The sequence below is a fragment of the Cephus cinctus genome, unplaced genomic scaffold (assembly GCF_000341935.2).
Source record: "Cephus cinctus unplaced genomic scaffold, Ccin1 Ccin1_scaffold0013, whole genome shotgun sequence".
NCBI classification, from domain to species: domain Eukaryota; kingdom Metazoa; phylum Arthropoda; class Insecta; order Hymenoptera; family Cephidae; genus Cephus; species Cephus cinctus.
Genome location: NW_014332762.1, coordinates 1,326,702 through 1,338,895, shown reverse-complemented (window position 1 = coordinate 1,338,895; position 12,194 = coordinate 1,326,702). Strand labels below are relative to the sequence as shown.

General features: G+C 41.1%; 1 protein-coding gene across 1 annotated transcript in view; it reads right to left on the bottom strand.

Annotated features, from left to right (window-relative positions):
* Positions 1 to 601: 601 nt before the first annotated feature.
* LOC107264967 (neprilysin-1) overlaps positions 602 to 12,194 on the bottom strand; it is a 29,235-nt gene continuing 17,642 nt past the window's right edge. The window contains exons 5-16 of the mRNA XM_015733822.2: positions 10,911 to 11,018; positions 6,018 to 6,149; positions 5,660 to 5,758; positions 5,404 to 5,591; positions 2,176 to 2,362; positions 1,898 to 2,074; positions 1,697 to 1,797; positions 1,563 to 1,618; positions 1,225 to 1,499; positions 956 to 1,114; positions 807 to 883; positions 602 to 737 (exon numbers count right to left, since the gene is read on the bottom strand). Of these exons, the coding sequence (XP_015589308.1) occupies positions 638 to 737; positions 807 to 883; positions 956 to 1,114; positions 1,225 to 1,499; positions 1,563 to 1,618; positions 1,697 to 1,797; positions 1,898 to 2,074; positions 2,176 to 2,362; positions 5,404 to 5,591; positions 5,660 to 5,758; positions 6,018 to 6,149; positions 10,911 to 11,018 (1,659 nt within the window). The 3' untranslated portion in view covers positions 602 to 637. The remainder of the gene's footprint in view (positions 738 to 806; positions 884 to 955; positions 1,115 to 1,224; positions 1,500 to 1,562; positions 1,619 to 1,696; positions 1,798 to 1,897; positions 2,075 to 2,175; positions 2,363 to 5,403; positions 5,592 to 5,659; positions 5,759 to 6,017; positions 6,150 to 10,910; positions 11,019 to 12,194) is intronic.

Sequence of the window (12,194 nt, the reverse complement as noted above, 5' to 3'; positions counted from 1 at the left end):
CACTCTCTCTCTCGTTCACACTCGCACTCTATCTCTTTCTCACTCACTTTCACTATGAAATTCTAAAATTCTTCTAAAGCCTCGTAAATTGTATTAACGTTAATGTCGATCGGACAACATGTCGGATAAATTGTATCCGGTACAATCTTACATCCGTTAGACTTTGAAAAACACTAACAAGCATAGACTTATCACAATTGGCGAATCGCACGTTCGCGTTCTCTAACAATAATGGTAAAACTTGAACTAACGTTCACCCCTCGCTGTCATTTTTAACTGTTTGTGTCACGTGATAGGCATTTCGCTCGCGATACTAAACATAACGGAATTCCACTTCGTAATGACGATTCCTCGGACAATTGCCTTCTCGCCATTGGGATTTCCAGGTTTTACTAACCTGAAACATTAATACTTCATTTTATGTTTTGTCAGGCAATTGTCATTGATTAACGACTCACCTGCTTCGATTGACTTGGTGGCTGAAGAAATTCATTAAAATCTTATCCATTCTACATCGATGATGGAGACACGTTCATTTCAAGCAGCGTCGATGGCAAACTGGTGCTCGTTACTCTTTTTATGGAATACATTTTTTTTTCAATTTTTTTTCTTCTTTTCTATTATTTTTCTTCTCTCATCACCAGGTACTGCACTTTTCTGATGGATTCATCCTGACATTCGCCCGGCATCGGAACGCCTCGGTGAACGCTTCTGAGTTCATCATTATACCATTGACCCTGAAGCATTACGCGACATAGGGATTGTATCGATTATATTATCACGGGCAATCAATCAATGTGGATTACCTTTCTGGATGAGGTGTGTGATAGTCCAGTTCAACGGAGAGGATATACGCCTCGGCAGTCATATTAGAGCAGTATGTCTAAGGGATTATAATTATGAGTAATACATTTATAGAAATTTTGAAAATTATTATATTATCTCATATACCCACTTGGGCAGCGCTTATAAAGAATAACTGATTTGGCCGCAGTGCTTCCAAACCAGGCAAAGTACGGTCCTTTCCATTGGTCAAAGTTTGCCATGTTTCATGAGCAATCTGCAAAGCTCCTATGTCCGCCACGTTTTCATTTCTTGTCACGTTCCAATCGAACTACACAGGGACATATGCAATTTGTCCAGGGGATATACGTTTTTTGTGATTCTACTATATTTTTTTTTCAGATTTTATTCAATCATTCATTTATTTCGCTTTCCATGTACCTGTACGTCCACGTTGTTACCGAAGAACTTGACTTTGCGCCAAAAGCTCCGGGCGTAGAGCTTCGCCACACACTCGATTCTTGCCTCTAATCTTCTCCACGTTTTTGGCGTCAGCCAAAGCAACTGATCGGTATCCAGAGATTGTCCACGATGATGAAGATCAAACGCGTGCAAAATTTCATGACCAACGATTGATCCAAGAGTGGCGTGAGCTGCGTAGGCTGGTCCTCCATCCCAAGACCAGGACCAGGCTGTCATCATGGCGATCGGTATGACTGAAAATAAAAAATATATTTATAATGCAATTATTAAAATAATCAGATACCGATGTGTCTTACCGATTGAATTTGTAGATAACTCGTAGTAGGCATTGACCGAGTACGGATGACGGAACCTGTCAAAAAAAATAAATGAAAATAATTCCACAGTCTGTAGAGCTAATAATTTTATTTTTTTTTTTCTACTGTCTCACCTCTCGCTAGCATTTCTTCGAAAAACTTCACCACTCACAGAACGAATCTGTCGAAATCGTCTCATCACGGTAGAAAAGAAATCATCGGTATCGATCGTCACCTTTGAGTATGTTGAACGTCAAGGATAATGAATAAAAAATAATTATAATAAACCTGACGAATGTCATTGGAATGATATAATAATTTATTAAAAAATATACCTCAGCCATTTCACGAGCCACAAAACTCTCATTATGAAAGCCAGGCCATACGTGAAACTTTCCTGTCAATGCTGACAACTTGAGCAAAGCTTGCATCCTTGTTTCTTCATCCAACCACGTCTTCACCAGGATCCGCTCGGCAAGCGTCTCTTTGATCCGTTCGAATAGTATTTCCACCTGTATGTTCGATATTATAGTCCAAAAAAATTGTGTGAAAAAAAAATCACCAGATCTACGAAAACTAGGAAAATATATAGAGGGTGTCAAACAATTCTCACCCTGTTGGCAATAGTATCCAAATACTGAGGATCGTATTGCTGCACGTAAAGTGCCCCAACCGCGAAGCTAAACATGCTCTTGGCCATATTGCTGCACGAGACGTTCCAATTCTTGCTTGCAGTCACGTTCACAACGTCATGCAACGTGTCCGCGGCATAAAGTAGCAATAGCCCGTTGTGCACGACTCTGAAAGATACATAAAATTGTTGGTAAAATTATTTTTATTGAATTTCTTACTTTCCTTGGATTTGACACAAGCAATTAAATTGATATGAAAAATGATGGCATAGTATAAACGGTACAGTAAAGATATATAGGGTGACCCAATATTGATTTAATCGAGCCGAATGTGTCCCGCGGCCAGATTGCAGCCTGTTATTACATCCTATAACTCACGCGTTATATTATAATGTCCATTAGGTGTTAAGGACATAAATTCATAAATTCATCCAAGAGGATATTACGTAGATGACAATGACTTGGACATTAAATTAATGCATTAGGTTCACCCTGAAGTTATTTCCCATCAGATTATCTCCTTCGCTTCCTATAGCATCGTACACGACGATCACCGATTCGAATCTTTAGGAATATTTGATTTACTGCCATAAAAAAAAAATATAGTCCTAATCAGCGAAAAAAAATATTTTTGTCCTAGACATCAAATTTTTTGATCGCCCTAATTAGATTATATTATTGTAAGCATAGACGACGGGCGTCGCGACGCTCCAAAGTGCAATTCCACCGTATCAAAAGTGGTACGGCGCGTCGCAAAATGTAATGCTCCACGTTGCATATTAATTACTAGGTTACGTTTTGCGAGCGTTGGCCAACGTTGATATAACGTACAAGTATGATAACGGCAGTCAGCTATCAGACTATTGCCAACAGTGGCATTTGGCTGTAGCGTTATAGGTTACATGGCCATATCGTTGACCTTTGTAATTTTGTGCTATCAAGTAACCGGCTGATCGAGCATGAATTTCTAATGTGGAGAAATCCAAAGGGTTACTTAGGAAGGCTTCGGATTCTTGGCATTTGCAAAGCGAATGCCTGAAGTTTCAAAGCCGCAAAGCGTCTCAGCTCCGACGCAGACGGAATCTACGTCTTGGACATTCTTTTCATAGTTTCTATCTAGGAATTGAAAATGGAACTTGGACGCTTGCGCATCTAGGTAACCGTCATTAAAGTACGTCATAAAGTTATATTAGAATGTACGCGACTTCATTTTAAACTTTCAAAATGTCCAACTTGTCCCATAATACTCGAATGCCGCGACAGTTCTCGAAATACATTGTAGATGGCACGTATTGAGCAGTATGGCGGACATACAGTGACCAGGATCTATATCACGATCAGTACTGGAAGTCAGGAAACCAACTAACTCGACGTAACAGCTTTCTCGTGTAATCTATACTCGAATTTCGTATACCGATTAAGAAGCTCGTGGAAAGTTCGAGAAGTCATAAATCGCAAATGGAAGCGCCTTGTGACATAATTGTTTTCGCTGATTCGCAAGCTCTTACTGACCCATCGAAAGTTACTTAAATTCGAATACTTGGGACTCTTTTATCGACATAGTTCTAGTTAATTGCGGACATTCTTCGCGCAAGTCTGGTTTTATAGGTTGACATGAAAATTCGTCTTGAGGTACTTCGACGACTCTTAGGTCTGTTCTTTCGACGCGTGTATCACAGGATATGACGTAACTAATATCGAATTAATTCGCATTATGATCAGTACGAAATTATCGGACGAATGCTTTATCGCAACGAGCAGACGCACGTTTGTTGCACAGTACGAACAAATGAATGACGGCTTGTTGATTACTGCTGGTAGCTTTGATTCGGGGAGTTAAACCCGTTTCCATGAAAATTAGTTTCGCATCAAGGCGACAGGCGACGTATTTTCATTGGAAATGTAAATGACGTCACGGGCAGAGGCGATAATTGCAGTTCGTTTTTAACTAACATTAAAAGAGCAATGGAAGCAGGGAGCGCAGCCCGGCGAAATATGCACTGCCAATTAGGGGGAAACAATGGAGGAAAAGTTATATTGATTACCAGAAGCTTCTATAACTATATATACATACGGATAAAGTTAACGGGTCGTATGGCTTCAGAAAATAATTTAAAAAATCATTAGGAAGTTTTAACCCATCCTGTACGTTCTATATTTTAATGGATATTAATCTACCAAGTAATACTAATTATTTGAGGATTTAATTAACAAGTCAACCATCCTGATTCAAGATTCTAGACCTCAATTCCCTGGTACCATGTGTGCATAAGCAGTACCTATATAGTGCAGCAGGGATGGTCCTTCTGTAATTACTACGTTCTGCCGGGAACTTAATCATCCTCATTTGACATTCTGCAGAATAGTTTGAGTGCCATGCCTCGAGATTTATTCTCCCTCTCTGTATGGATCGACGATCGTCCTAAAATTCACGAGGATCTCTATCGGAACGGACGTGCATTAGCGTGTGGGGGGACCTGGCTAATGTGAAATTCTGCTGGGCCACGCATCCGATTAAACTTTGCGAATTCGTCTGGTTATAAATTTGAGTTTGAATTTCGCGCGACAACGGGGCGCCATGTGGATCGTTCAATTTACATAGTAAATAGTGGAGCAGAGTGGCAACCTCGCAATGCCCGAGCAGTTATTTTTCTTCGCGTTTATAAAGTACCAACCAAATTTCATCGTACTGTACGCCAGTGAAAAAGCAGTGCGTTCCATTTCGGTGGTACGGTTGGTACGAGATGAGTTTTAGCTAAGTCGAGGATATTTCTGTGGATTAAAAACACAAAATGAAAATATGTTAAAAAGAAAGGAAGTACAATGAATAAAAAATGTTTACGTAACACGTCACTCAGGGATACTCTTCTTTAACTTGACTGAGAAAACTTTGCCGAGCAATTTCGTAAAGTCTTCAATGTCCTTTCCGAAGTAAATATTCATTTTTCGAAAAAGAAGAAAATACGTGACTCTGCATACGCATGGTAAGGACGAGCACGTCGAGTTGATAACCTTGCCGAGGATATAAAGCCTCCGAGGAAGCTTTCCATCAAGCGTATCAATATTTTGCTTCGGACAACTCAAGGGGAACCCACGTCACGGAAGATATGAATTTATATTCAGATCCGTAGCGCAGCATCCATAGAATCCTGATACCTGCATCTAAAAAAAAAAATATCCTAACAGCTGGTGAGCAATAGTATACTCACCGTCGTGAAAACCGATTCAGCAATTTTCCAAGTCCGTGAAAGTAGTGAGGAGCCGTCACGTAAACGCAGAGAAATCGATCGTCGTCCAATAGAAGATTTTGATCTTGTAGATCCCGATTATGAGTTTTATTATGCGAATTTGGCGTTGCAGCTCCCAGGGTGGCGTTCAGCAGCGTCTTCCACCTTATCTAACCGAGCATCGTGTCCGTTACGTCGATAGTTATCAGCTATTTGATAGAAACCTGCGAGAACTTACATAACCAAATTCTTCTTGAAGACGAGACAGGTTGTAAGGTACGTATACGCGCTGGTCCACGTCCATCCAATTGTAAAGATCCTTGTGTCGCGGATAAATCTGAAAATGCAGAAGAAAATGTTTACGAAAGCCATATAAGACTGTGCCTCAAGAATGATTTTGTTTGGCAATAAATCCTTGAGCTAATCCAACAAGTTTTCCCGAGAGGCGAAAAACTTTTAACGCGAAGCTGAAGAAGTTCAGGATTGAGGACGCTCATAGCTTGAGATTCGTTACGAACACTTCATACGTGTAGAGACCTGAACTTTAGTCGTGATGAATATAAACTTTTTTTTATACCTTTAGGACGCACGTGTACCTTGCTCAGAGCTGTGCAAAATTGCGAAAGCTGTTCCGTCTCCATTGCCTTGTCCTTGTCGTTCATTTTCTTGGGTAGCAGACCGTCGATGATCTTCAGGATCCTTTGCGATCTTTTCTCCTCCATGTTATTCTAGAGGTAACAATAAGTTGAGTCCAATTTATATTCAATGAAGATAACAGCCAGTTATATGGACGATTTATTTTTTACTTAGACAAAATTCCTGGCGTCGCGCCAACCCTTCATTCATGTGGCTCGAGTTAATAGCAGGTCGTGGGTCAAACTTTTTTCTTTGGGCTCGATTAATGCTGGGACTAAAAAAGACTAAAGTTGGGTGACTCCGGGTAGCAGGGAAGAAGAAATGTGAAGCAGGTAGACAGAGTCACTCCCCGTGTCGTAACTTCCTTCGGAAGGAGTCACAGTCCATTCGAAATGAATCGAAGCGAGAGAGATGTCCCTGCATGGTGGCTTTTCAAACTTTACCTCGGGCGATAATCAAGTCAGGGAAAAAGTTGTCGGCCATCCCAAAGGAAACGGACAACGCGAGCACGATAGTAAAGTAAGAGAAGATACAAATTAACGATAGTTCCCCTCGACGGTAAAATTTCGTCAAGATTCTCCAAGATGTCGCCACGCGACGAAAGGATTAATTAAAAGTTATTTAAAAACAGATATAACCAACCAGCTATAACAAAAGACAGTAAATCAAGAGAAAAGAGAAACAATTTCGTAAAACTCAAGTGAACAAGGACGCAGATAATGCTCGACTCCTCCGCGCTACTATAAACATTAGTATCCTACCGACTCCGCAGAAGCCTTAGCTTCGGTATGTTTTACCCACGAAATGGCCATTTTCACGAGCTACCAACTATATCGCCGAGTAAAATCGCACCGTACCTCAAAGTTTTCCCCGCTATGCGCTTTCAGCACTTTCAAGTAACTCGATCGCGATACGTTTCTTCGTGTTTGCCAACAAACGAGACGGGTAGAGAACTTCGTTGAACACAGCGCATTGAGCAGTGAGCGAAACGTAACCTGTACATTTTCCAGCAGGAGGTAAGGCATCTGGTATAAAGATTACGTGAAGGCCCGTGAATCAAATACCAAACAATGCGAAGCGTCTCGTTGTCGTCCTCCCGAAGCGACGAAGTCGTCATAACCTAAAAATATCTCAGCGACGATCCAGTTGAATTCTTCAAACCCATCGTCACTGCACCATTACGAAATGAATTTCACAACTTTCCTAAACAATATTCCTTCCGCCGCCAATATTCTAGGTACGTTTAAATGCAGTCTCGTTCGCGTACGTCAATTGACAGATTCCACGAGCGACGTTACCGACCGAGCTTCGAGTTATACGAGTCAAGTACTCGCCTATGCTTCCTCGATAGATAAATTAAATCAAACTGGCGACTGTGTGGACTCCGATGAAAAGTCTGTAGAACACAGCATAAGTAGGTAATACATGTCAAAAGGGTCTATGTCGAAGGTAGATAAATACATAGAAAGGTGGATATAGACGCAGGCGGAAGGTTGAATGTATGGTAACGAAAGCAATATCTGTTCGATGAACCAAGCATGTTTTATTGACGAAAGGCGGAAAGCGTGTCGGGACGCCCGAATTTCGCAATCTCGTAAGTCCTTACGACTTATACAATTCATTCCGACCTACTTACGTTTCATTGTCCGGCCTATACATGGTTTGAGCAATAAAATAATCCTTTCGTTATCTTTCCAGAAATTACGTGTTCGGTCATACGTTTTAACGTCAAATGGTAAACTGTATGTATATGACTATATGCATACTGCATATATCTATATAACGTATGACGTCATCAACTGCATGCGTGTCCTAAGTAACGGATATGCTAACATTATGGTCGTACGAGACTCTCTGGCAAAAACTTCATCTCGCACTAATTAACTGCAATGCAGCGTAAAACGTAACCAAAATGGATACTGGAATTAACGCAAAGCTGATTAACGCGTTGAGATAAATAATGGGAAATTAACCAATGATAGCTCGCTTCGCGGTCGAGCACTACGTACAATGCACGTAACGTCGAATGCAAATGCTTTAACGCGAATAATAGCCTCATGATAATACAGGATGGATAAAGTGAATGGCGTCCGGTACGTACGTCGCCCATTGTACATTGTATACGAAACCGACGATCCGGAGGGGCACGTTTATAATTCGAAATTAAACAGATTTTATCCAACCTCATGGAAATTTGGTTTAACCGCGATTCGAGATATTTTATTTAAAAGCAATTAACGTTGGGCAATAATTTTTCGAAAATAATTTCTTTTATATCCTGACATAAATTAACCATGCACGATCAACGAATACGAAATCCATTGTAAATTTACATTGTCTTCTTCTACTGAAGTCAATTATTGTGCAATTTAGGTAAATCAACATTTTTACGTACTATACTGTTTCTGCGTGACTTCGTCAAGATTAAGGGATAATCGATATTATTAGAAACTACGTGGAGGGATGAGCGAATAAAATTGTTGGTTACAAGGGTGGAGCGGGGGTGGGGGAGGGGAGTCTAGTCAAATGTAAAAATAGATTAGAAAGTCCGATACTCGTATTACGAGCAATTCCGTGCCATCCTCCATCAACCCTGACCCCAGTAGCTGTCCTTTTTAGAATGCCCTCGCTGCTTAATGGATACACATCGGTCCATTCAAATATCTGGGACGCTGGTATACCCTTTAGGAATGCTGCGTTCAATAACACATAATATCGGGGATGCTTGTGCCGTGCGCGGAAAGTTTTTCACGCTTTTGAAAATCTTTGGGAATATACATACATTTATCTTGAATCCCTTTTATCTACATACAAATGCATATATATATATATATACACACACACATATAGTCTTATGACATATTGCTCTTCCTGTATTTTAGCCTTGAAAAAAAGTACGTAAAACTGTAGAAAGTAAATCGAATTAACTACAGCTGTAAAATTCCACGAAGAAAATGTACGCTCGCCGTTGTTCCTTTAGCCGTGATAATTTTTCATGCGATTTTGTGGCACTTGGTGCTAATACGCTTAGCCGGGTTGGTTAAAAGTGCAACTAGATAAGCACGCTGAAGGGCTTACTTGTTCTTTTTTTCCATTTTTATTTGTTTTTCGTATAATTTCTTTAACTTCTTTCCAGCAGATTAATACTCTGCGAAATCTCTATTCTTACGCTCCACTCAGCGAGATATCTCGATACGAAAGTAATCTTTCGTTTTCCCTGCGGGGACTTGGTAAATGCGATTTTAAATTAAAATTTTTCGTCCGCTTTCCTTACCAGGCACATCGCTTGAATGCCTAACGACGAAGGGGCTTCTGGATAGGGAGTCCCGTGGCTGTTTGTAAGACTGTACCATGGTATAGTCACTACAGAGAACGTAAAAGCCGAATCGGACGGGGCCTATAGGAACTTTGGTGAAGTTGACTGGTCTACCAAAAAGTGTTCGTGGATACTTTCCAAAAGATAAGTATCCCAGGCAAGCGCGTCGTTATCCAATATTTATGGGTGACAGGAAAATCCCATTGGAAATTCTGCCGAGGCTCCGTTTGGTTGCATCGAATGATTTTTGGTCGTGGCATTTGCCAAGGGAGCGCATTGAATTTTACGTGGGGAATTTTTTTTTCGAAAATTAATTGGCTTCGCCCGGGAGACATTACAGGTCGTAAGAGTAGTATGCTACCACGTGTGCACTAGGACGCATTTCCAACGGCAGTCATCCGTGTTTGTAAGTGTAGCGAAGACAGGTAATAAAGAGTCGACTCGAAATAGGTACAACAAGCTGCTCGCTTATTTCAGTGCCGGCATTATCCCCTGGAAATTTCCCAATAAAATTCCCTAGTATTTCGCTGAATGCGCAGATAGACTCGACGTTGATGCTGGCGCGATAATTTCGCGATATTAAAGTTCAGATTTTTATATTAGATTTCCAAATTTTTCAAGGTTATCTTTTTTTTTTTTTGATAGCACATCATGAATATATTCGTTATCACGGTCGATCTGGAAATTACATTTGCCTTTTTTGTTTCAAGGTAAATCACAGAAATCATACCTCGTCTATCCGTCTCGAGTTCCTTCATTTTACACGCAATCAGGATCCACGTACAGCAGCAGAAAATTCACTCTTCGCACGATGGAGTATACACGAGCGCCATCAAGAGGCGAGTAACTGAAGTTCGTTTCTCTTGAATGTCCAATTCGAGAGTAAAAATGGCCGGCATTGAAAACCAGCCCCCCCTGAACCCCCTTGAGGAGAGTGAAGCCAAAATTTCTCTTTAAGAGCAGAAATCACCCTGGCGAAATGGAAGGTCGTGACAAGTAGGTCAAGAACGCATAATGCTCACGATTTCAGGCTGGTTCGGGTAAATGCAAATTTCGTGGAAATTGGAAAATTTATAGGTAAGGGATGCTACGGGTGACTGCCGTTAGTTCATATTGATGATATACCACCTATCTATACTATATACATATATACACAGAGACTATAGAGTAGAAAGAGAAATAACGGGTCTATCTGATTGAACGACTTTTTCTCTTTTCTCTTTACAAAAGATCAGGTACCGTGCCAGTTTGGTGTCTGGATATTTTAGAAAAACTAGGAGGCCCACTCGGAGCATTATTTATTAGTAGCTGCAAGGGTCTGGATTTATAGCCAAATATAAAGCGGTGATTCGAGTCGCGTCAGTATGTATATGTATATAAGCCAGGGAAATGGGAAAACTGGGGACACCGGGTCCCTTGGCGAGATCGTAAACCAACCGCAGAGAGGTAAAATCTTCTAGAAAGATAAACCTCGTGGAGAAGCTTAAAGATTTGAAAGAGTAAAAAAAACTTTTTTTTTGAAAACATGAAAACTTGCCTTTATGAATGTATACGCTCGGCTCTCCGCAGTGCTGGATGATCTCCTTTCCCTGGGATGTTCATCCGTTAGCGTTATAGCCCTTCTCCATCGTGGACCATCGTCCTTCTGTAAAACGAAAGTGAACCGGATAGTGCGAATTCATTGAATTCCTAAAACTTCGCAATGTCGGATGTCAGCAGGTACATTTTTTCGCGATTTCTCCGACCCCTGGACGATAGTCGCGATCTCATGTAGCACAGATTCCGGGAGTTCGGTACTTGGGAGGCAGTATCTGGAGCTCGCGTATAATAGTGAAAGAATCATAGAAAGAGACAGGGTGGCAAATAAGTAAGCAAGGCTTGCCACCATTTGGCAAACAATGCCAGAGCGTGCCAAGTATCGGGTTGGGTTGTGTTATACTTTTGGTATGGGTTCTATGTATCACCGCATACATATATCATACTTACGAGACGTATATACGTTTGTACATAAGGGTAGCCAGCATAGAGGCAGCTACGTGGATACTTTGTAATGACAAAAATTTCGCAATGCAGAATCGTGCGGAGAAGAAACGACCGGAAGCGTCGGTCGGGGATTCTCTGGGCCCCAGGAGATATCAAAGTGAAAGGATATCCTGATATGGACCGCAAGATTAATGCGAGCGGTCAATGAAGAGAGATAAAGATCGGCTAACCGAAATGATCCTCGAGATGACCGAGAGCCAAGGTCCTGCGACAGGATCTGCTAACTCGATCCGGCCATAAAGCAAGCGTAGGGAATTAGAAAGATTCGCACAGTCTCGGCTCCGCGTATTTTGGCCTGGAGCCAACCCGATCCTCGTCCCCTTAAACCTCTCCAAGAACCTTCCCTTGGCTCCAGTCTGTCCTACTGATATCTAGCTAGCCAACCTGAACCAACCATCCGAACAAGTAGGAAGCAACTGTGCTTGCAGTTCCTTTAACTTCCTTGAAGCCTCATACCGGAAACCGATTCGGTCTTCTAGCTTTGCCTATACATAGTCGTTTATCTCGTTATCCACCGTCATTACGACACTTTACTTACGTAACGTGTCTATATCATAATATGGCTTCTACTTGTTTTTTTTCTTTTTTTTCTTCAGATTATCGAATTTCAGATCATTACGAAACCACTTAAACGGAGCCGTCGTCGAGTAAACCAACCGCGAAATAACTTGGCAGACTACACGTGATTATTACCATGGAGCGCACGAGTGAGTGCGTCGTCCTGAATACCCACTTTAGGACGACCTGTATTTTAAAAAAAAAAAAAAAAAAAAAAAAA